This window comes from Petaurus breviceps, unplaced genomic scaffold, assembly GCF_028583685.1.
Source record: "Petaurus breviceps papuanus isolate PSGF00001 unplaced genomic scaffold, PetGlider_PUasm1.0 178, whole genome shotgun sequence".
In the NCBI taxonomy this organism is placed as follows: domain Eukaryota; kingdom Metazoa; phylum Chordata; class Mammalia; order Diprotodontia; family Petauridae; genus Petaurus; species Petaurus breviceps.
The window spans coordinates 1,709,627-1,734,731 of record NW_027185777.1 but is presented as its reverse complement, the minus strand read 5'-3'; the positions used below and the strand labels follow the sequence as shown (position 1 = coordinate 1,734,731).

At 41.9% G+C, this 25,105-nt stretch overlaps 2 protein-coding genes across 10 annotated transcripts in view; one reads left to right on the top strand and one right to left on the bottom strand.

The window, feature by feature from the left end:
• Positions 1-2,732, top strand: part of AKAP9 (A-kinase anchoring protein 9) — a 192,806-nt gene extending 190,074 nt beyond the window's left edge. For all 9 annotated transcript variants that reach the window (XM_069086173.1, XM_069086172.1, XM_069086176.1 and 6 more), the window contains one exon: positions 2,184-2,732. In XM_069086173.1, the coding sequence (XP_068942274.1) occupies positions 2,184-2,230 (47 nt within the window). In that variant the 3' untranslated portion in view covers positions 2,231-2,732. The remainder of the gene's footprint in view (positions 1-2,183) is intronic.
• Positions 2,733-3,038: 306 nt separating this feature from the next.
• On the bottom strand, positions 3,039-18,009 carry CYP51A1 (cytochrome P450 family 51 subfamily A member 1). The gene is made up of 8 exons (XM_069086177.1): positions 17,704-18,009; positions 16,830-16,956; positions 15,153-15,327; positions 11,491-11,610; positions 10,859-11,054; positions 10,441-10,536; positions 9,167-9,335; positions 3,039-4,758 (listed from the first exon to the last, which is right to left on the bottom strand). The coding sequence occupies exons 1-8, from the start codon at positions 17,854-17,856 to the stop codon at positions 4,580-4,582; spliced, it is 1,215 nt and encodes a 404-aa protein (XP_068942278.1). The 5' UTR covers positions 17,857-18,009; the 3' UTR covers positions 3,039-4,579.
• Between the last annotated feature and the right edge of the window lie 7,096 nt (positions 18,010-25,105).

The window sequence follows — 25,105 nt, the reverse complement described above, 5'->3', positions numbered from 1 at the left end:
ACAGCCCACGTCTCTCCTTGCCTTTCCTGTTCCTGTAGTTAAAAGGCCATCACCAGCCTTCCAGTGGGCCAGGGTCACAAGCTCCACATTGCCCCATTGCCCAACAGCTCTGCCGTCTGCCCCCTTCTCTTGAGACTCCCTACCTCACCTCTCTACTGCCGTCTGTCCTCCATTCAGCCGCCAGGATTTTCCCAAAGCATAGGTCTGATCATGTCATCATTCCTTATTCCTTATTAATGTCTGTTTCGTGCACACTTCTTAATGTGCCTCATTCTTAGCATCATAGTGTCCTGTGGAGGCAGGACAATGGCTGCTGGGCCTGTGGCTTGGTTGGTACAATGAGGCCTCTCCCTTTAGCAGCAGTGGAGTCGCCTAGAGCATAGGGTTAGATGGCTAGATGATGGTGCCCGGGCAGATGCAGCCCGTGTGTGTCTAGGGCAGGACACGCAGCCAGGGCCTCCCAGCTCCAAGGCACCTGTCCACTAGACCACGCTGCCTCTCACTACGGGTATACAAGTTATAAATTAGTCAGTACGCAAGGGCACAGGTGTGGTGAGCACCGCATCTGAGGACAGGAAGACCTGGGCTCCTCCTGCTGGGGGTTCCTGGGCCAGCCCCTGACCCTCTTCTCATCCACACTTTGCCCATCTGTAAAATGAGGGTGACAACAGCCCTGATCTCACATCAGATGAAATGAAGTATGCACAGGATGTCGCTGATCTCAAGGAGAGAACAGCTGTGGTGGCCCATCTTCTTCACGTCCTTGGGCTCTGGGAGGAGCCTCTTCCATTAATCTGTTATTCCTTTTATTCCTTCTTCCTGTCCCATCCTTGTAAGCTTGCCCTATTACTTGATGTCCATCAGAAAATATTTATAAAGCAAGTCACTATACTAGACAGGGAAGAGACAAAAGGACAGTGCCCACCCCCAGAGCAGTCACAGTCTGATAGGGAATGAGATGCCATTGCAGAGAACGCCTGGCAGAGTTCTGGTCACTAGTCAGAAGATTCAGGAAAGGTTTTCTGAAAAGGTGGCTTTGAGATTGTACTTTGAAGGATGAACAGAACCCAGACAGCAGGGAAATGAGAAACAGTGTGGGCAAAGGGGAAATGGTGAAGTGACAGGAGGGTGGTTGGCCTGGTGGTGGACATGAGGACCAGTGGGGACCACTCTGGCCTTCAGATGGAAGTGTCCTGTGACAGCTGGTGTTTGTGAAAAGGGTTAGGGCCCAGTCTGAGTAGGAGAGGCTGTCAAAGTGGTGGACCCTCTGAGCACACAAAACACAGTATGCATGATTACCAAGGAAGCCCATTCTGCTCAGAGCTTCAGAATCCCTGGTGTGGAGGGAGGAGGACCCCGGTCAGGAGAATAATGAGCAGCCTGCAGAAGCAGAGGCCCCACCCAGCCAGCTCCTTTCTGCTCATTACTGCCTCAGCCTTACCAACCAGAGAAATGGGGGCTTTACCCAAGTAAAACAAACTATCTGCCCTTTGGAAAATAGTCTTCCTGGGTATAACTACTCTCTTACTATTGTCCGAGTCTGTTTCATCAGTATTTGCCTTTATTCAAAGTTCTTAGAAGGCAGAAATCCTACCTCTGATAAATCTTTGTTCTTTTTCAAGCATATGTACTAGCAACATTGATACTTCATTATGTGGCCACTAAAGCAGATCTCCATCCATGTGAGACTTGGTAGATAAATCCAGAGACTAGGTTCCTTGTTCAAGGCCATCTGAACCCCAGACTTCCCATCTCCAAGCCCAGGATTCTCTAAACCAGGCAGCTGGTGGTGCAGTGGGCAGAGCACTGGACAGTCAAGAAATCTGGAGTTTGAATCTATCGCAGAGGCTTACGAGCTGTGTGACCCTGGGCACATCACTGAAGCATCTGTACCATGAGGATTAATGGCACTTGTTTCCCGGAGTGGTTGTGAGCATCTGTAGAGTTTCGCAGATGTTAAAGCATTACTAAGTGCTAGCATTTCAGGGGAGGGTATCTTAAAGAAACAGCCCACCCTTGGTCCTTGGAAGGCTGGCCAGGCACTCTCACTTCCTCCCATCGGATCCCCCAGTGGAACTAGGAGGGGTGGGAGCAGTAAAGTCCAGCTCCAGGCACTTGGAGGCTGCTAGACTGAGGGGTGGCTTCGCTCGTTTTCAATCAGTTTGTTTCTTTTCTTTTCTCAGGGTCAACATCTTCATATACACAGTTCCATGCTGGCATGAGAAGATAATCCCTTGAACAGCATCATCAGTTGTAGTGACTTTAAATAATTGCCTTTTGTAAATTGATGCATCTTTTGTGCTTTTGTATGTTGTATATTTAATGGGACCAACATGAACACAGCTCTATGATTGTATACAATTCCCTTGCCAACACATCTAAGCAGACTGGAATTTATGTATATAAGCATTGTGTGTTCATGCACAACAATCACTAAATTACATGTATATTTGTGGAATGCTAATTTAAATGATTAACTTATGGAAGACATGTATTTATCAAAGGGAAATGAAATGACACTTTTGCATATTATTACTGATGAATGTGTAGCTTGAAGTGTCCTGTACTTTTATTGCAAGACTACTGAAGTTACATGATTCTGTCCTAATTTTGCTACTGGCAGTGCAGACAGAAAATCGCACTCGTAGAGACCTATTTTTGTAATGGTAGACGTTTTGAATTTTATGGGGGTATTTTGTCAAAGTACTGAAATAAAACCGACTTCATTTTAATCACTGGTGTATTTTTTAAGCTGTTTAACTAAGAAAAGACTTTTATTCTCATTCAGCCACCTCATTATTTAGTGAATTCAAGCAGTTTGCATAGGACTGGAGAGGCTGGAAAGAATCCTAACTAATCTTTTTGAAATAGGTGGTGCCAAAACCTAAGGTGTGCTGTGAGCTTACAGGCCTCTGTAAAGGTCAACCCCCTAGGTTCTTTGAAGATAGCCTCCAAAAACAATAGCAAATGAATACAGCTTTTTTCATAATGACTGTTTTATACATGATTTATACATTTGTACATTAATCACAAAGGCATTTGTCCAATTCCAAATATTTAATAAGATGATCTGATTAAAATCTATACACAATTCTCTTCTTCCCACCCAGTATAAATAAAATACTTTGTGAATAAACTCACTGTTTTATCCAAAATTATTTTAATGTGAAAAATTAACAGCAGAACTTTAATTACATTTAATGAGTTCAACATGAGTCCTGAAAACTTTTAACTAAGAACATTACTGGAACATACATGATTATTTCAAGGAGGGAATATTTCAGCCTTACCTAGTAAGAACAAATTGTGCATTCAAATACACAGTATCAGTATAGTTACACACACACACACACACACACACACACACACCCCTAGTATAAAGTTTCAAATTAGAATATATACACGAATCTGTGTCAACTTAACAGTTTGGTATTTAGTTCCTTCCCTCCCTCAATCAAAACAGAAGTCTGCATTCATTGGATCCAGGGGATTTGATTAAAATTAAGTAAGAACAATGATCAGGCTTAATCCCAGGAGACACAGACTGCAGTCTGTCTCTACCTGCTAAAACCGGAGGATGGGGAGTGGGGGAGGTACAGGTGTTCCTGTCTGATCTAGATAAAGGAGGAAGTGGTGCTATTCAAAATATTAACAAACAAATCTTTGGTACCATACAAAATTTGTGGCACCCTCTTCTCTCCCAGAAATCAAAAAGATGTTTTTGGACAAGAGGGGAGCTTATTAAAATTCTACTGAAGCAGATAAGTACAGGCTCCTGAGAGGGTGTCAGGAGCTTCTTCTGAGACTATCATGATGGAAGTCGTTGGGGAGTCCTGTCATCATCCAATCCATGATTAATTGGTAAAAAAAATTAATTTGTAAAAATACTTAGGTATAATTTGAGGAACGATTTTAGTTTCCTTTTTTATAGTATTTTTATGTTCAGACAGCCTTGTAAAAAGAAAGAAGACAAAAAGCTTATCAAACCTTGGTTGGAATTCTGATTTTCTAGTGACACAATTTGTAGGAAATTGGTTATTTTGGAGGAACCCTATTCCCACATGTAACTTGAATCTGACTAAAGCACGAAGATATCTGACACAACTATTCTAATTTAAATGCAGCACTTATTTTTTTAAAATTCATCATTGGTCATTCAAGTAAGACTAAACCTATCCCTAGAATTTTATTGGATTTCACATTCATTATGCTAATAGTTCAGGGCAGGCTCCCTCCTTCCCAGTTGAAATATATACATCCTTTTCTCCAAAGTTATACTGGAAAATTGCGCTTTAAAAAAATCCCATTTAGAAGGACAGATATTTCTCAGCCTAATTTTAGAATTTTTTGATGAATTTGACTCCAGTAATGTACACGTGGCAAGTAAACTATGAAGAATGGCATTATAATCATGTAAACAGATACAATTTTAGCATAAGGATTCGTAAGTTAGTTTTCTTTTTAAATTGCACTCCCAAAAAACCCAGTACATTTAAAAGTTATTTTGTAAACTTCATTCGGTGCAAATGCTATAAAAGCTCACAATATACAAAAGCATGGTTTTTCCTGTCTTGTTTTTTCATGTCGTTCTTCGTTTGTATCTGATTATTGGGTTCTCTGGGGTATGAATCATGGTTGTATAATTCACAGTAGGAAAATATCCATCAACAAGATCAAATTCATATAAACGAAGCAGAGTGGACCAAATTGTCTTAATTTGAACATACGCAAAGTTTTCACCAATGCAACGATGGCGACCTATAAGAGGAAAGCAACAAGATGAAGATTTAAATACATATTAAAAATACTGTTCTAATTGTTTTTTGTTAGTTTGTGAAAGTTAATTCAATGAAACAAAATAGACACTGTCCTCGAGTTGATATTCTACTGAAAAAAAATATAGGCCCATATACACGCCAACATAAGGTATACTGAGGAATAAGACAACAGTAACAAATGGGAATTGAGGGTTAGAAAATTAAGAGAACCAGGTGATTGGAATCCTGCCTCTGTTATGTGCTAGATGACCCTGGCAATGTCACATCCCCTTGCTGGGCCCCCTAGGGCAGGGGCTGGACTAAATATCCACTTTCATGATGTGGGCTCTAAGGGACAGATGTGAGAAACTTCATGGAGGGGACATTTGACAAAGATTACTGTAAGACTGTGAAGCTTGGTGGTTACAAAAGTAGCAACGGAATACACTGAAACAGACGGAGAGTAACTCCCCAAAATGCTGGGAAGCATCATTCCACCCATTTTACAGAGAAGGAAGCAGAGGCTCTGAGAAGTCAGCCTGCTCAAGGATCAGCCTACCTTCTGTGAGTGCCGTAAGATGGAGTGAGCACAAGAAGAGGAGGAAGTTCAATGATGGTAAAGGCTGTTAGCCATGGAATGAATCTTTGAGAAAGGACACTGGAAATGTGGGCAGAGCTGAAGCTGGGACACGGCGGGGAAGGACGACAGAGACTGGAGAGTGGGGCGGCTTATTCTTAAGACAACAAGCTCCTACACGGTCTGGGTGATTAGGTGGGACTGCACTAGTCCTGGTGAAGAGAAATGTGAGAAGGAGCTCCACTGAAACTAGGAAAAAGTTATGATGATAATCATGGTCTGGACAGGTTGCCTAGGAACAAAGGGAGGGGGCCTAGGATGCAGCCTGGGGACACAGAATTAGGGAGCAGATGCAGGAGAAGTGTCCCAACAGCCACCAGAGGGCAATGTGGCTGACAGCATCAAAAGCTAGGGAAGGTCAAGGAAGGCTGACTGAGAAAAGTCCATCAGATTTTACAGTGAAGGAAAGCCCGGTCACCTCTCGCTGCTTACTCAGGGACAGCGCCCTAGGCTTAGGAGCGCAACTGCAATGCCTGAAGTGACTGGGCAGTGCCAGGATGAGGGAAGGGAGGCGGACTGGCTGAAGAGGGAAGAGACCCGAGAGGTCCTGAGGAGGGGGCCACTTTCTCTTAAGGAGATGTGGGCACGTTCATAAGCACTGGGGCAGCCAGGGAGAGCCTGGGTGTGAGAGGGCTTCAGAGACGGGGGAGGACTGGCCAGTGGGACAGAAGGGGCCGACAGAGCCGTCTGACAGGCGTTCACACTTTCTCTGGGTTCCTTCCTCTTTGCCAGCTCAGCACAATTTCTAGGGCCCTACTCCTCTCACTTCAGAGGTGTCTTTTGGGAAATTGTTTGATCTTAGAGTCAAAGTACGAGCACAAAAGGAGACCTGGGAAGAAAGCTGGATTTGGAGGCAGAAAGACCTAAGACCATATTCGGCCTCAGACACTTGCTAGCTGTGTGACCCTGGGCAAGTCACTTAATTTGTGGTTGCCTCAGCACTCCCATCTGTAATAGAAGGAACATAACAGCATCTACCTCTAAGGTTGTTGTGAAGCTATTATTATTATTATCCTTACAATACAAAACCTGCTTTAAAGAGGGACACAATATTTTCAAACTATGAAAATAAATACAAAGTCTTTGGGGAATTTCAGGATTTTTTTTAAGCAGCTACAAGAGCTTTCAAGAATTCCTGAAATTTTACCCAGTTTACATTAACTAATAAAGATTGTGTTCACTATGCTTTTACAGAGCTGTATAGCAACTTTAAAATGCGTTATGTGGGGGAAATGAACTGTTTGCTCAATATTATAACAATGATCAACGACTTAGCTCTCCTGATCAAGACAATTCCGTCGGACCCACGATGCAAACGGCTATCCACTTTCAGAGAGACGGCTGAATAACTGAGTGCAGACTGAAGCAGACCTTTTTACTCTCTAGTTTTGTTTCTGTTTTCTTTTGCATCGTGGCCAATATGGAAATGTTTGGTATGAACTCACATATAATAGCTGTCAAAATTGCTTGCCTTCTCAAATAAGTGCGAATTGATAGGAGGAACAAAATTTGGAAATCAAATTTTTTTTTAAATTACTGTTAAAAATTTTTTTTACCTAATTGGAAAATATTTAACAGAATAAAAATAATTTTTAAAACACTTTGCTCATGAAAACCACTTTTTATTCAGAAGTCCAAGAGCAAGATCAGAAAAACTGCTTCCCAACAGCAACAATTAATTGACAATGTTCAATTAACTGAGTATTTGGAGTGAGTACAGAGATTATGTTTAAGTAGAAATATTAATTACATCAGGTTAAAATGTAAATGACATACAAAATTCCTAACCAAAGAGGACTAATTCTAGAAGAAAATTCTGATCAATGATGAGATAAAACTAACCAGTACAGTGGCACAGACTGCCCAAGACAACTCAGAATCCCTGACTTCAGGACAGCATTTGGCACACACCCTCTAAACCTAAACCTTTACCAAAGCACATCTGAAAAAGTTCAGAGGTCCCAATCAACAGCTCTAAACAATGTATAGCTGAAAGTGGATGAGAGAGCTTTCAAAAGTAAAATTCTGACGATCCCAATGAAATAAAAAAAGGAATAGAGTCATTTGAAGGAGTCAGTGTGGCTGAATTCCAATTTTTAAAGTATGTGCAAAAAAGACAGAAAAGGTAACACAGAACTAAGAATAAATAAAAGATGTAGAACAGTGACTCTTAAACTTTCCCTTTAGCGCTTCTTTTGTTTCTTTTTTTTTTTCAAAATCCCCCATGTGCTTTTATGTATTTGTTTATTCATTTTGCTTTTTTTTTGAGGGGCAATTGGGGTTAAGTGACTTGCCCAAGGTCACATGGCTAGTAAGTGCTATGTGTCTGAGGCTGGATTTGAACTCAGGTCCTCCTGACTCCAGGGCCAGTGCTCTATTCACTGCGCCACCTAGCCACACCCCCTTCAGCACTTCTTAAAGTGGGTTTTAACACTATATGGAGTCAGACCCCTGATAAAATATCAGGGGAAATGGTGAAAAGAAGCCAAGGAGAGGGGGGACACTACTTCTAGACCTCATATCTTAGAAAGCAGCAATCAGTGTAACCAGATGGTGCTGGTTAAGGACTAGAGAGGCAAGAGAGAGTCACAAGCAAGAGGACTCAATAATCCAGTGTTTGATTGAGTGGAAAACCTCATTACCTAAGAAAGAGCTCCTTGTGAGATAAAAGAAGCAACCACAGGGAAAACTGGAAAGCAGTCAGGCTGCAGCAATGAGCTCAGACCAGCACCTTAGACCACATCTCACAATATATTCTAAATGGATCTCCTACCTCAATGTTAAAGGTCGCCCTAATATAGAGAAAACAAGAAGAAAAGTGTGTCCTGCATCCCTCAGGGACGAGAGAGAGACGAGAGGCAGTTACAGAAGAGAAAACATACTAACTGCGATGGCTTAAAACTGAAAAGCTGCACAGACAACACGAAGGCGCCTGAGAGAGAAAGCAGCTGAACGGGAAAAGGGTCTTTGTATCAAATTTCTCTGAGAAGGGTTTGGTATCCAAGATATATGAACAGTAAACATAAACAGAACTAAATGGTCAAATGCCATGAATAAGCACTTCTTAAAAAGAATTACAAGGTATGCACAACCACATGACAAAAATGCTCTAAATCACTAATAAAAAGAGAAATACACATTTAAACAACCCTGAGGTTTTTACTTCGCAAACTGGAAAAAATGACAACAGTTAAGGTGGGAGGGGTCATGGAAGGATAGTCACAGGCTGAGATGTGGATGGTGGAGCCATGAAGTGGAGCAACTGAAATTATACAAATGAAGTGACTAAATTGTTCATATCTTTTGAATCAGAGTCATCTCCACTCCTGAGCTTACCATGCCCCAAGGAAGCCACCAGTAAAAGTCTCCACATACTCCCAAATATTTACGGCAGAACTTTTTGGGATAGCTGGAGGGTTGGCTAAACAAACTGGGGCACACAGATGTAATGGAATAATACTGCACTGTCAGAAACAATGGATGTGATGAAGACAGAGAAGCAAGGTAAGAGCTCTATGAACTGATGCAGAATGAAGTCAGCAGAACCAAGAAAACAACATATACACCATCTAAAACAATGTAAGCTAAAAGAATGACACCCCCAAAATAAAAAACAAATACAACAAAATCATAAACATCAAGCAGGACTTGAACAAAAGGGTGGAATGACAGCCCAACCCAGCCCGTTATCGAAGAGGTCCGATGAGGAAACACTGACAAAATAAATAAAAATATAGTATCACACATAAAAATAAATAAGCAGCAGACTTACCAGCTCCAAATGGCACATAGGCGAACTTCTCACCCGATGCAGGGTTATCCTGTAAGTATCGGTCAGGATTGAAGTCCAAGCGTTCTATCCAACAGTCTTTAAGCCTCTGATTAACAGTAGGAGACACACACACCTGATGACCTGGTGGGATTGTATAGCCTGCTACAATCTGCAAGTTAAGGGAACACGATACATTTTTCTTTAGGCAACTCAAACAAATTCCAAATTTATTTAATTTGATTGAAATTAACCCCATAAAATAAAGAGCACCAATATACAATTGTACATGATTTTAAATAATATTTTATCATAAACTTACATTACAAGATTATATGGTAGATTTTCTCTGAACAGCGATCACTACTAAGAAAACACTATCAGGTATCACTTTCATCTTGGTGTGGCCTGCCTGCAGAACAGGCACAAGCCGAGGAAAGTGCAGCACAGTGAATCCTGAGCTCCTGAGGACTGCAGTTCTTTTTTTTGTTTGTTTTAAACACTTTTTTTTTTAAGCAATCGGGGTTAAGTAACTTGCTCAAGGTTACACAGCCAGTTATTTCTGGGTGTGGTGCTAAGTATCAGAGCCCAGATTCGATCCCAGGTCATCCCGACTCTGGGGCCGGTGCTCTTACTCGCTGAGCCACCTGGCTGCCCCTATAAACACTTTTTTTTTTATTTTTTTTTTTTTTGGAGAGGGGAAGGTAGGGCAATTGGGGTTAAGTGACTTGCCCAAGGTCACACAGCTAGTTTTGTGTTAAGTGTCTGAGGCCGGATTTGAACTCAGGTCCTCCTGACTCCAGGGCCAGTGCTCTATTCACTGTGCCACGTAGCCACCCAGAGAACTGCAGTTCTAATCCCACCTCCCCAGCACTTCCTCTGAGCATTAGCTAGAGCCCTGCCTTCTGTTGGAAGCCCTTTCCAGACCTCCTTAAGCTTAGCACCCTTCCCTCTGCTTATAGCAATTTTTGTGAACAACTGTTTGCGTATTGGCTCCCCTACTAGGGCAGGAGTTAGCTGTCTTTCAACTTCCTTCAGATCCTCAGCACTCAGCACAGTGCCTTGCACACCACTGGCACTAATCAATGTTTGTTAACTGAATCTGACTCTCCCTGGGTGACTCAGACAAGCTGCTCCTTCACCTCCCTGGGCCTCAGACTGGTCATCTGTAAAATGAGGGAGCTGGACTCGAAGAACCCTGAGGTCCCTGCCAACCCTACACAGAGAATCCTAGTCATGTGCTGGTTTGAAAATCTTAGATCACCAGAAGCACTCACCTGGGGGGTTTTGGCCAATCTCATCATAGTCATTATAGGAGGTCTAAGTCTTAGTGTTTCTTTCAAACAGCGATCTAACACATGTAGATCTTTGAGCTAAAGAGAGAAAAATCTGTGAGCTGCTTTATGAAGGACAATCAATAAAAGTAAAATTTCAAATACAGCATAAACTGTTTTTTTCTACTTGACTAATTCATTTTATGGTCTGCATTATCCTCAGTGGCATCTCAATGGCCAAGACATGGAAGCACCTACTGCTGCCAAGAGGAAGAAGAGAAAAAAAGCAGGCAGCTATATATGGACACAACTAGTCAGTCACTACAAGAAGTCTCAAGTCTAACACCTGACCCACACACCTCCAAACCTGCTCTTTGGGACCTCTTTAGGATTATTATTTGAAACCAAAAATCAAGCAAACCTGATCATAATTTAAAGGAGGCAAATCTTCTCCACAGACACTTTGCTGTTCTAAGAAACACTTTTCCTGGAGTGTTTTGTCTCTGGCCAAAAAGAAGCCCATCCAGGCACTTGTGGTTGATGACGTGTGCTGTCCTGCCAACAGAAGTCCAATCAGCATCCCTGCAATCTCATCGTCTGTCAGAGGGCGCCCATCCCTAAAGAAGCCAACCAGATAAACAACTTAAGCATTTGAGCAGTCACAGACACCTTAAAATGTCAATGAAATGTAAAAATCAATGGAGTTCTCAAGAGCAATGTTTTCTTTAATATCTTAAGTTCAAGTTCACATTTTCTTGGAGAAAATAGCAGAAAAAAAGGTTAAGGACAATGGAACTTATTTTAACCATTGAAAAAGTCCACTGGCAAAAAAAAAAAAATCAGACTTCTCCATTCTTCAACTATTCAGTTATTTATTTTTCACAATGCTGTAAACACTTTAGACAAAGTAACATAATTCAATTTAAATTCCTACAAATCAGTGCTAAAAACAAACGTTTGCCAAAGGACAAAAAGATAAAACAATAAGCAAAATCGTTAAGTAATTTCCTTATTTTGGCTCAGTGCATCTGCCTCTAAACAGTTTTTACTTACTTGTAAGTAGCCTCTAGCAAAGTTTGGAGAATATCATCAATTTTTTCTTCTGACTTTCTACGTTTCTGGATTGCCTTATAGAAAATATTTTTGATTGCTCGATGTGCTTGGTCCCGGCGCCTGTAATTCAAAAATTATATATTATGCAAAAATGTAGAAATGATTAAAAATGACTAATTTCGGGGCAGCCAGGTGGCTCAGCGAGTAAGAGCACCAGTTCCAGTGTTGGGACGACCTGGAGATCGAATCCCGGGCTCAGACACTCAGCACCACACCCAGAAATAACTGGCTGGGTAACCTTGAGCAAGTTACTTAACCCCAATTGCTTAAAAAAAAAAAAAATTGGGGGGGCGGCCAGGTAGCACAGCGAGTAAGAGCACCAGCTCCAGTGTTGAGAAGACCTGGAGATCGAATCCCGGGCTCAGACACTTAGCACCTACCCAGAAACACCTGGCCATGTAACCTTGAGCAAGTTACTTAACCCCAATTGCTTAGGGGCGGCCAGGTGGCTCAGCGAGTAAGAGCACCAGCTCCAGTGTCGGGATGACCTGGATCAAATCTGGGCTCAGATACTCAGCACCACACCCAGAAATAACTGGCCGTGTAACCTTGAGCAAGTTACTTAACCCCTATTGCTTAAAAAAAAAAAATGACTAATTTCAGAGCTTGTCATTTCATACATAGTGATGAAATTCCAGCTGTGGGGGGGGAGACATTTTAAAATGAATCTAAATATCCCAAACCTATCAGACACAGTGGCATTTATTTATTTATTAGGTAGCCACTCTTATACTGATCACTCCCTTGAAGGATCTTTCAATGTGAGTGAAAGCAGAATGTTGTGGGGTTTTTTAAACAGAACTTTACAATTTAACTGAAACACAGAATGCTTAATAAGGCAGGCAGTGCAATTTCAGATGTGAGATTTGCTTCTGCTTTCCCATGGATCCTCGCTGCCTTGTCACTCCCGTCTCTCTTCTTCTCCACTCTTTCCCTCCCTACAGAATCAGAATTGTTCTCTTTCATCTCCCTCTAAGGAACTGACAAGTAGGCCAAAGCCCATTCTAGTTTTTCCCCACCCCAGCACCCAACTGAAATCCTGAACAATTAATCAACATCACTGTATATTTTCTTTATGCAAGGCACTGCAACAGACATTAAATACAAGCGACAGAAAGATATCAAACTCAGTATGGTGCCTGCCCTCAAAGAGCTGACAAAACAGATAGTTTGGGATATGAGGCATAATGTATTTAATTGCTAGCTCCTGTTAAAAGCTAAAGAGATGAACAAATGTCCAAGTCGATCACTGCTAAACAACTGGGACAAACAAATTCATGCACTACATATATGTATCCTAGCTGTGCTAGTGAAAAGAGGCTTGATGAAGGAGGCGGAATTTGAGCTGGATTTTTTTCAGAAAGTTAGGATTTACATAAGTTAGGCACCAGGGAAAGACACTCAAGCAGGGATAACTGGAATCAAAAGCAGTTACGTGTGTGAGATAGTGATGTAAGTGGTGCAGGAGGTTCATGCAGGGCAAGAAGACAAGACTATAAAAGGGTGTCGGGATCAGATTAAAGATGGTTTTGAATAAGAAAATAAGACAGACCTCATCCTGCAAAAAAAAAATGGAGAACATCACTAAAGATTTCTGATGCTCTGTCAAGGGACATTCAAATGCCCACTTTTCCATGCCTAAGGTAATTTTAAGATCCCTTCCAATTCTAAATCAATGATTTTATGACACAATCCAAAAAAAAACAATCTGGAAGCAACTACAGACTGGGGATCCAATCAATTAGGATTAATTAACCAAATCTGGGTATAAGATGATAAGAGCAGTAAGGTGAAAGCAATAGGATCACAAAGAGACATTGTAAAAGGAAAAAGTCAAAGATGACTCTACCAGTCACAAGAGACATCCCCAGCATTTTGGGGAAAGTGTTCTCAAGGTTTTCTCGATCAATCGTTAAGCATTTATTAAGCACCTATTATATTTTAGGCACAAGGAATACAGAAACAAAAAGGAAACAGTCCTTGTACTGGAGCTTACACTCTATCATGAGACACAATGGGCAGGTACAATGATTAGAACACAGTCTGAACTCAGTAACCCTAAAAAAATCACTTCTCCTGTCTGCCTCTGTTTCCTCATCTGTAAAATGGGGATATAGCCCCCTATGCCTCACAGGGTGGCTGAGGGTCACATGAGACAATATAAACCTTAAAGTGCTATTTATACATTAGCTATTACCTTATTATTACCATTACTTTTATACACATGTGAAAAACACATTATTACCACAAAGTAATTTTGGCAGGGAGGACAAGCAGCTAGGAGACTGGGAAAAGTATCTGTGGAGAACAGCACTAGTGCCAAGCTGGGAAGGAAAAAAGGGACTGGGGAGGTGGTGATGAAGAGGATGCCCCCTCCCCCCAGGCACAGAGAGACACAAAAGAGAGAGTCCAAAGACCAGCAAGGTCAACCTGGCCAAGCCACCGAGGACTGACTGGGGGAGCAGAGGCAGGTGGAGGCCAAGCTGTGAAGGGCAGCTTATACTTCAGAGACAATGGGGAGCTGAAGTTTGGGAGAGGGGGCAGGAGGGGAGGGCAGGATACCTGCTCCTGGGTGCAGGTGTACGGGCAGAGGCTTGGCCAGGAGACCAAGTGGTGGCTACCAAAGCAATCCAGGAAGAGGTGACATGAGCCAAAACGAAGATGGCGACTATGTGGGCAGAGGGGAGATATACAGAGACGTTTTAAAGGGAGAAATTACAAGATTTGGAAACTGAAAAGATGGTTGGTAAGAGTGAAGAGCCAAGGACACGCCAAGATTACAAACCTGGGTGACTGGGCTCACCAAATACAAGGCAATTTAGAAAAGTGATGAGAGGAGTAACAGAAGAGTTCTGTTCAGGACACATCCAGTTTGAACTAGAAGGTAATGAAGTCCTGGGGCTCAGGAGAGAGGCCAGGCTACACATACAGACCCAGGAGCTACATGCAGAGCATAATTAAACCCACAGCAGCTGATGAAGTGATTGAGTAAGAACATAAAGACAGAAGAGAGGCCCAGAGCCCTAAGGCGTCCCCACAAGGCCAATGCAAATGACAGCCACAACAAAACAGCATTCACAGAGCCCTTTAAGGCTTGCAAAGCCCTTCATAGATGTCCTGGAAGGTGGGTGCTATCTGAGCCCCATTTCACAGAGGAAGCAACTGAGGCAGATACCTGAGTCAGGTCACATACAGAATGCTTGAGGCCAATTGTGAACTCAGATCTTCCCGAGCCCTGGTCCAGCACCAACCCATCTAAACTAAACTCTCCTTTAAATGAGCTCAATCTTCAAAGGAGTCCTGTGGTAATTTGTTTTTAACTCTAACTTTCATTTCTCAATTTTTCCCAAAGTAGGGCATACCAATACTAAATAAATGGATGCTTGGGTTCACCTTCCACCCACCACATACTAGCTCTGTCACCCTAGGAAGTCCCATCTCCATATCCCAAGCACTTTGAAACGGAAAGCGATGCTCATCTAACAGAGCGAAATCTCACACTGGGAGTTCCCTTTGCCAATGAAATCGCCAGTCCAGACCAAAACAACAACAACGCACCATAAAAATCCCAAGTCAGATGAAGCAGGCTGTGTAGGCAGTACCTGAAGCTAGGCAGAGGCAGCCAGCCTGGCAGGAGCCAGGCAGCATGGCTGAAGCCCCCATCCAGGTCTGCGTAGAGCTGTGCCACTTTCTCGTCCAGCTGGCTTCTGATCTCTTTTCCATGTAAACAGTGACTAGCCGTGAGGATAATGAGCTCAGAAAGGGCTTCAAACAAATCTGAGGAAAAGAAACAGAGTCCATCTTGAGGCACCCTTCTCAGAGACTGCTGAGACACCCCCTGGGTCCGCCCTTTTCCTTACAAGACATTCAGAAATGAAGATGACCACTGCTTGGTTTTTACAAATAAGGCAGGGCCCTCACTGCGACACGGAGGAGACACAGCTCTTCTGGGCTAGGCCAGCAGGGCACAAAGCCCTGGCACAGAGCTTGAAAGACTCCACTGGTCCCATCAGTGGGTAGGAGCCACTGGCTGAAGCTGGGCCTCGATAAGGAGGCCAGGACTCATCACTGGCCGACCAATGAGTGATGGATGAATCACTGGGACTGGACTGGACACCAAGAAAAGCTGGCAAGGAAAGATGGGCACTCAAAATTCCTCCTCTAAGACCATCAACACCTCACTTATCTGGCAAGCACAATTATCTGAGACACAGCTGACCACTAGAAAAACATAACTTGTAAAAAAGGGCTTCTCAGAAATACAGAGCAAGTTAACTAAGTGTTGCATGCTGTTCTCTCATAACACAAATCCTCTTATTTGAGAGGTGGCTATTAAACTTGGCTATCTGGTCTTCCCATTGCAAAGCTAACTGGGTTCAAACAAAAATGTTTTGGTATTTTAATCGTTGGAGGACAAGAAAGAGAAACAGACACATCTGGCAATGCAAGGAGAAAAGGACTATAAAGACTTTAATTTTTTTTACACAAAAGTAAAAGCAAAACAACTTTTATAAAAGTAAAAGCAAAATTTACTCTGAAGTGCAGAAAGGTCCAATGGTCCCCAACAGTCCTGAGGACATGCCCACACTATGCTGCACTCGGGTAAAAATGCTGTAACTCTGCATCACCTAGAAGTGTTAAATATGTTCACTTTATTGAAATCACAAGTCATCCATTTTGAAAATATTTCCAGCATCATGGATAAACTAATGTTTCTAGCTAATAAATAAAGACGGAAAATTAACTTACATGAATTATATTTTCTCAATGATGCATTACCATATATAATTACTCTCTGAAGCTGAATTTGAATGTTTGAAGTTTAAAACTTTATCCTTATATGAAAACTAAAATTAGTTTCCTATTTTGAGAAGACCTCTTTTAAAGACTTCTACATTCATCTCTATCCTAAATTTTATCAAGTTTTAAATCATAAATTTTACATTTATCCTTATGTATCTGAGCTAACAAATTGTGAACATATTACTTTAATTTTAAAGTTACATTAAATATATCCAAGTAGTCATAAAGTTTTCTACTCAAGATTTTCAAGTTTATGCTAATCATTTCCTTTCCATTCCATTCAAGTTATTTTTTAAAACACTGCAATTTAGCTAACAAATCCCTGTTAAAGAATTGGGGGGGGGGGGGAGCCAAGGGTGAGCTAGAAGGAGGAAGGATAAAAATGTTAATCTCTCCTAAAAACCAAAATCCCTGTATTAAAATAATATTCAAAATCCAAGCAGTAATATTATAAAAAAATTTTAAATCTTGCTTACTTTTTTCTCCACTTTCTCCCCAGCTTTCAAAGTATTCCCTTGTTTCTTTTTCAATTATCAAAACATGTTGTTTAAAATGGGCTATATTAAGGCCAGTTTTTAACATTTTCTTTTGTTCCAAGAATACCTTCAAAAAATGAATTAAATATTAAAAGATCAAGGAGAAACACATTTTTTACTATAAGTCTATTTAACATATCTCTCACAGAAAACTATATTCTAAAAAAGAGAAATACATTTTTTTTTAAAAACCTATACCAAAATCGGCAACATACAGCCCTAAACAAGGTACAAAATGGCTGAGTCCTCCCCCCTCTACTAGCACTGAATGCCTTCAAGCTGCTGTGTCTTAAATGCCTCCTCTCACTGAAGCACTCCATGCTTCAAACCTATCCCCTCCAATCCACCCACCACCTCGGCCAAAAAAAATCAAACCAACCAACCCCAACCCCCCTAATTCTCCCCTGACTCAGTATGGTCATCCTGTTCCCTTCTTCACTTTGTTTGTGTCCTTATACATCTCCTCTCCCCAAGTCCTACTAACTCTAGGCTACTAATTAGTAACAACTGTTAAAAGATAGTCCTACATTAAAGAACTAGGCTAGATTCCTTAATGAACATACAATAAGCAGTTTAAGAATGATTAATTTTAACTGGCATTCTAGGTTAAAACTTCTAGCTGGGGGCCGGCCAGGTGGCTCAGCGAGTAAGAGCACCGGCCCCAGTGTCAGGATGACCTGGGATCAAATCCGGGCTCAAATACTTAGCACCCACCCAGAAATAACTGGCCGTTGACCAAGTTACTTAACCCCAATTGCTTTAAAAAAAAAAAACACCACCTAGCTGATGCTAATCCCCAGGAAATGGCACATACTGGGTTGGGCACATCATAAGCAACTCCTTTTCCAAAGACAGGAGTTGTGAGCCGACTGTATACATCTTCTGCATTCAGGTCTTCATTCTTGCTGTTGAAGAGCAGGGCAGCAGCATCACTGCCAAGGAGGTATGTGAACTTCTTACCCACCATTGTAAAACTAAATACAGGTCCATACTGGGAAGGAAGAAAGTACACACAATAATGTGATGAAGGAAACACAGAAACAAAATTCTCATTAATTTTTCTACACTGTAAAAATCCAAAGATATCTCAGAAATAATCTAGTCCATTCATTACTTGAAATACAAAATGCTTCTACAGCAATTCTAACAAGTCAATAGCCGGTCCCCACATGCAGACCCCCATTAACAGGAATCTCACTATTTCTTAGGGTAACTTAGACAGGCCCAATGACTGAGAAGCTTTCTTTTATATTGTGCCATGATTTGCCTTTCTACAACTTAACCCTAACTAGGAACAAATGCACCTAAAGCCTCTTCATTACCCTCCACCCTGGGAACCCTTCCTTCCTTGAAAGGAAAGCTCCTTCCTGACCCTCCACATAATTTATTAATCAGCTGGCAGTAGGGTTACATCTCCACCCCCATTTTTCAGCTGCTTTTTTATGTGTTAACTTCCCCATTAGACTGCAACCTCCTTAAGGGCAGGGGCTGCTTTTTGCCTTTCTCTGTATCTCCAGCTTTTAGTAGAGTAGAAGCTTAATGCTAACTGGCACATAGTAGAATTGAAGTGCCTACCAGAAATCATACACCAATGCCCCTTAAACCTGCTAGAGGGGACCCCTGCTAGGTTCCTTGGAAACCACCTAATAGGCCCCAATAGTAAAAAAAATGTTTCACCTGTGTTGCTAGAAACATGCCACAGATTCAGGTCTGTTTATGTTTGTATCCAAGGCTTTGCTAAGGGATCATGGCTTCACTTGGCTTCACTAGGAACAATACTAAGGCTTCGCTTCAATAGGAACAATACTAACAGCACTGCACCCCCTTAGAAACATACTCTGTTAGCAACACCTAGATCTATAAAAATGCATCTTACATAAGACTCAATGCTGTCTTCCCTATTGGGGAGGCAGTCACCAGCTGGTTAATATATACTCCTATTAAATTTCAATTGGCATTGCTGTCATGTCCATTTCATTTGTCCACTACATTTTGGAGGTCCCACTGAGATTGCCTTTGGCACAGACTGACAGCTGGACCAGGCTCCCTGGAGGGCCAGGAAAGCAATTCGCCCTAGAGGTATGTGGCCACCAAGTGACGTTCCTCTACCCCAGGCTCGTATTGCTTCCTGAGCTGACCGGGAACCTGACTCCTTCCCAAAATTTTTTTTTCTAAATTCTTTCAGTTCGGTCCAAGTGTGTTCTTTTAGGTGAGTACTCATGAAGGGTAAAAGCGCCTAGGGGATGGCCAACGAGTGGTTCCTCAGCCCCAAGTAGAGTAGGAGGCTAGGCTGGACTCGGAGTTAAGGCCCCTACTGGCCTCCAAGGTCAGGACACTGACGGAGTGCCGTATGTTATGTACTTTGTGTTACTGTTACTAAGTGCTGTTGTTGGTTTACTTGTCTTTTTGTGTATTCTGTGTATTTGTCACTAGATGTTGCTGTAACCTTAACTTTTGTCTTTACCTGCTTTTTTTTATTAAGTGTTGCTGTAACTTTAATTGTTGCTGTAGCTTTAACCCTTTATTTATGTGTTCTGTGTGTCTGTCACTAGGCATTGCTGAATTTTTGTCTCGCTCTGTAACCTTAAATTAAAAGACAGCTGGGCCAGAGCCCAGGGAAAGCAACTCGACTCTAGGGGGCGGCCACCGAGTGACGTTCCTAGGCCCCAGGCTTGTATTGCTTTCTTGAGCAGACCAGGCTCAGGGCAAGGGAGACCACCGGAGAGACAAAAACGCTGCTGGAGTATATTCTGTATGTTGTGTTGTTTTGTGTATATCCTGTCTGTGGGACTATGTAAAGAAATCTCTAAACCTGCTTAAAAAAAAAAAAGCAGCCAAAAGAACGCTGTACCTGAGGCTAGAAAGATTGATACTCTCTTAAAGACAGGTAGTTGGCAGAAAACCATTTCTCCTTCTACTCCTTGAGCTCCAGCCAAAGTTCTCAAAGTAGAAAGACAAATGGACAGAGGAAAAAATTGGGAAATTTCTCCCGTAAAATCTATCTAAGGGTAAAGGGGCCACTTCAATGATCAAAGAGAAGTAGGTTTCCAAGCTGCACTTTGGAATGAGACTAACACTTAACCCTTCCCTGGGTCACAGAAAGAGAACTGTGCAACTTCATTGGGAATATAGATCCAGGTAACTGAATTCATTCTGCTTACTCCTTGGCACTACAAAAACTGACGTTTAAGGTCACCAGATTGGTTAATTGTTTTTATTTCAAAGTCCAAAATTAAGACCATAATTATTACTGGTAAACAGTTGTATTGTCTATGTTGTATGAGAAACAGTTTCTCTTAAAATTTTGAAGTGGATCTGAAATTTTAAAGGAATGAACACCTAAGAAAAGTTTACTTGGCAAAAGGTCAAAAAGAAAATTCCACCACGATTCTCTGCCCTGTGGTCCCAGTTCTTAGCTGGGGCTACAGAGCCCTCCCCCTGTCATCCAGCTCTGATGGAGCTGAGGAGACAGTAAGAGGTTTGAACCATTAAGATTTTTTTTTCTCCCTGTTGTCCTGGATATAACTGAGCTGAGGCTGCAGAGAAGTTAATTTGAGTTAACCTCCTCCAAAAAGAAAAAGGGGGGAAGGTACAGTAGCTACATTGGAGCTACAGGGGCTTGTCATCTGCCTACCTGAAAGGTTAAATCCCTGGAATAGAATATTTTTTCTAAATGGCATACCGTGTTTCCCCGATAATAAGACCTATCCCGAAAATGAGCCCTCCCCTTACTGTGTAAGATTCCTCTAAAATAAGCCCTCCCCCGAAAATAAGCCCTATTGAGATTGCTACTGTAGTGAAGGTGATTCCCTGCACTACACGCTACATTATGGTACCCTCTGTATGCACCGTCCCCCCCCCCAGTGAAACGCACGCCGCGCTCCAAGCTGCATCCAATCAGAGCTGCAGCAGTGAGCGCGTCATCCTGTTCTTCCCCAGTGATTTGCTTGCTGGCGCCATTGAGAGCAGTGCCACGGAGGAGAGCTGAGGCAGGACAATGTAAAAACCCGGTATGTAAGCGGGAGGGGGCATGATAGAGGATAAAAAGGGCATGATGGAGGAAAAAAAAAGAACTCAGGGGGCATGATGGAGTGAAAAGAAGGACTGATGGTCATAATTTTATTATTCTGTCTGTTTTGACCCCCAGACATGAGTACAAAAAGGAAGAGCTATACTGTTGAGTATAAGAAAGTGGGTTGATTTAATGCTGCCACTTGTTATGCGAGGTAACCAAAGAGGTCTGATAGTCTGGGATTCAGCCAGCCCTCACCGCGCTAAAGAAATGAAGAACTTCCTTGCAGAGAGAAGAATAGATCGAGTAATGATTCCTGCAGGAATGACTGCCTATCTCCAGACCCTTGATATTGCAATAAACAAGCCATTCAAGGACCATTTGCGCATGGAAGTCAATGACTACATTGAAAACAGAATGGAAAGAAATCAGCGTGGAAACTTTGTGAAGAAGCCCTGTCTGCAAGAAGTCGTGACTTGGGTGAAGAAGTCATGGGATAAAATTACTGACAGCTGTGTCGTCAAGGCACTACGAGCAGGTTACCTGGACAAGACATATTCATTTAAAGAGAGCTATATTGCTGGACATGACAGATTGGGTCCACTTCTTCTGAAGGAAATGGAGGCGCAAGACATCCAGGACGGAATTCAGGGTATGGACACTTATGACGATGTTGTTGAAGAAGATGACATGATCATTATTGAATAAAGGTACATTTTTTTGTTCACATTTACCTGTTTATTAAAATTGCTGTCAATGTTCATTAAAATAAGCCCTCCCCTGAAAATAAGCCCTCTGGTGTTTTTCTGTCCAAAAAAAATGATAAGACAGTGTCTTATTATCAGGGAAACACAGTAGGAACCGTTACACAAGGGAAAAGAAGCTTGTGAAACAAAGGTACAAACACAAGTTAATCATTATCCCATATACTAAGCCTGGGATACATCTGAGCTACTAAAGTGTGTGTTAGATCTGAGCTATTCAGCCTAAAATTATATTCTTTCCATAGCCTAAATAGTTTAGTAAAAGGGTACTTGACCTAGCTCCCACCAGCAATAGTTTTAGATCCCCAGGTACCCTGAAGTCCATCCCTCTAAGTAAGCAGAGCCTGCAGTTTTTACTTCAAGTTTCTCAAACCCTCTCCTCAATGCTCCAGGTTAAAAATCTCCTGGCACCCCCCAGTTGAGCACTGCCCTTTTTCTCTCAAATCGACCACCCCATAATCAGGGTCTGCTACTAGAAAGCATTTATAGAGGTTTATTTGGTAGAGCATAGACTGATAATGTGCTTTGAGTGTGAGGATTTTGGAAAAACAGAGGATTTTCCCCTGAAATATAGAGTTCTAAGGACTCCTGGAAAACAATGGAGCAGGGAGAAAATACCCCAGAATATAGAGCAAAAAGAGAAAAACCAGAGAGAAACCTAAGAGAAAAATGAAAGAGAGAAAATCAGAAAAGTGAGAAAAAGCTTGTCAGTAAGAAAGTGTGTTCCAAACTCTGCACTGACTGGTTGTGTGACAACCCTGAGTCTCAAAATTCATCTGTAAAGTGGGGAGATGAGAAAAGAGAGGAGAAAATGAGGTCAGAAGTCAACTAGCCTCTTCACTTGGTAAGATCAATCATTCTTACATGTAATTTGGAAATGCAATTAATGTCATCTCACAGTTTATACTACTGTTGTATTTCTACAATGTATATTGTAAAACCTGAGTAAGGAGAAAAATTGTGTAAGACCAGTAGTGTTATTTTAACTCTGATTTGTAATATGTATATCTGCTATTTAGAAAAACTTGTAAAACTATTAACTAAGCTATTCTGGGCTAATGTTTTAATACTAAAACCTATAACTGTTAATTGATTATTGTATGTGGAAAGGAGGAAACTAACTGGATGACCACTTGCCTGACCAGCTCGGCCCATGCAGAGCCGTCTCTCCTGCTTACAGTTCATATACTTTTTCCTTATGTTGTAAAACTGTCAAATCCCCTGGAAACCGTCTCTGTTAGGCAAGGCCATTCAGGCTGAGAAAGGACAGGCAGTTTTTAAATAAACCTAACTTGCTAAGAAGTTGCAAAGATTAAAAAGGATTTCTATAAATTGGCTTTTATATTTCAGAAGAAAGATGGAAAATGGAATTTCTTTATTACAAGATCTGATACATTTTTATCGCTTATTGCAGCCCCATGAGATTAGAAATAATTATAACTGGCTGTAAGCTGTAATTGGTGAAGCTTGCTGTTTAAGGTAAAAAGCACTTGGGACTATAACTAAATTTTATCTGGAGTCTGCATTTGGGTATAGCTGTCTGCATTAAATCAGCGTCTGAGAGAAAACGCCACTAGCTACTCAGAGGAATGTGATCCTGTACTGTCAACAGGTGGAAGTCTATATTTGGTAAAGGCTGAAGGGACCATCTTAGCCTCTGAGATGGGATCCCTCCTGGCTCAGTTTACTCATGAGGTTCCTTTGAAAAGGAATGTTTCCCACCTATTCCTGAGTCTAGCTATGAGATGGAACAGATGCTGCCTGGCTGGATATCTGTAACTGTACCTGAATTTACACAGCTGACACATTTGGAATGTCACATGTCCCTGCTTTTTTCCCTCTATAACAGGTCTCTATGCTCAGAGCAAGTAATCAGTAAAAGATACGAGCTCTTTCATGTTAGCTTATTGGAAAATCTATTATTTTTTATCTAGAATCAAAACATGTACAGAAAGTTATGCAAACTGCTTAAAAGTTTTCAATTAACTTCTTTTATAAAAGTTTAGTGATCTTGAAATTGTTTTGGAGAAGGAAAATATTTTTAGAAGAAATTTTTTAAATCTCTAGTGTGATTCTAAGAGACACACTAAAACCTCCATTTGCAAGACATGTTTCTTGCTGAGTTGATGTAACAAATTGTAAAGCAGAAAAGAACTTGCTGTTTTAATCTGAATTTGTAGTTATTCCATCATCTAAGCAAGTGTTAATATTTGTAACTGAATACATGTGTAAAATTCATTCCCCTTCTTGAAATTTTGTTTCGGCACCCTACCTCCTATTGTATTTTGGGTGACAAATGCTGTTATGTATGATTGTTAATGATTTACTTATCGAGTCCCTCCAAGCTCTCTGAAACATCCAGGACGCAGTCTGAGCAGTGTACCAGACTACTCTGCTGTTAAGATGGCCACAAGAAAAGCCTGGATCCACCCCTCACACATCAAGGTGATGGCTCCTCCCAACCCACCAGACCTGTGGGTAAGAGCCAACCAGTGACTTACAACTGAAGATTAAGAGACTGTCCTGACGCTACTGTTCCTGGCATTCCTGTCTTCGGCCGGTTCCAACTCCTATGCTCCCACCTTGTACACTTGGACTCTTAGTAAGACAATTGATGGAAATCTAATTACAAAAATGTGACTCATGGCCAGCCCACCCTTTTTCTTTGATCACTGTGCCCCAGATTCATGTTGTTTCCCTATACAAGCATGTATTCTGCGGTGACCAATGGTGCTGCATGTGGAGCAGAAAAGCAGCCTTTGGTCAACCCAGTCGTATGTCTGCCCTGAGGATGGGTCCCCCGATTGTGGGGGACAGGGGAAATATCACTGTACCAATTGGGATTGTGTAACCATTACTGATTGGGTCACCACATTTCATTTCGTTGTAATACCCTTAAGTCATGTAACCCAGTTGTCATCAGGGTTTTGGATTGGACCAAACAGGATTAGAAAACTGGGACACCTTGGGGAATCAGGTTTTATGTCACAGAAAGGGACCCCGGGGCCTTGTTCATTATCGAACCCCCAGAGGGCCCCGTTTCACCCATTACCATCAGCCCTGCAGACTCGGGCAGCACTCTGGTAGACCCCAAGTTCCTCAGACCAGAGCTTAACTTCTGACTGCTTGTATGCAAGGACACCTTTGTGCTGGCAGCCCCCATTTTAGTCCCTATCCTAGTTGGCCTTGGTATGGCAGGATCAGCAGCAGTGGGTACCACAGCTCCCAGAGAACAGACCCCTGGACTCAGATGAGTCCGAGTTTCAACTATGAATAAGAAAAAGGGGGGAGTGAAGTGCCCACCAGAAATCATACGCCAATGCCCCTTAAACCTGCTAGAGGGGACCCCTGCTAGGTTCCTTGGAAACCACCTAATAGGCCCCAATAGTAAAGAAATGTTTCACCTGTGTTGCTAGAAACATGCCACAGATTCAGGTCTG

What these genes read in the sequence shown, in the direction of transcription:
- CYP51A1 (XM_069086177.1), bottom strand. Translation starts at nt 17,856, where the DNA reads ATGGTGGGTAAGAAGTTCACATACCTCCTTGGCAGTGATGCTGCTGCC. An exon ending in GGGAGAAAGTGGAGAAAAAA is followed by an intron (nt 15,328 to 16,829) that starts GTAAGCAAGATT and finishes TCTTTTCCTCAG; the next exon opens with ATTTGTTTGAAGCCCTTTCT. An exon ending in GATTGGCCAAAACCCCCCAG is followed by an intron (nt 9,336 to 10,440) that starts GTGAGTGCTTCT and finishes CTTAACTTGCAG; the next exon opens with ATTGTAGCAGGCTATACAAT.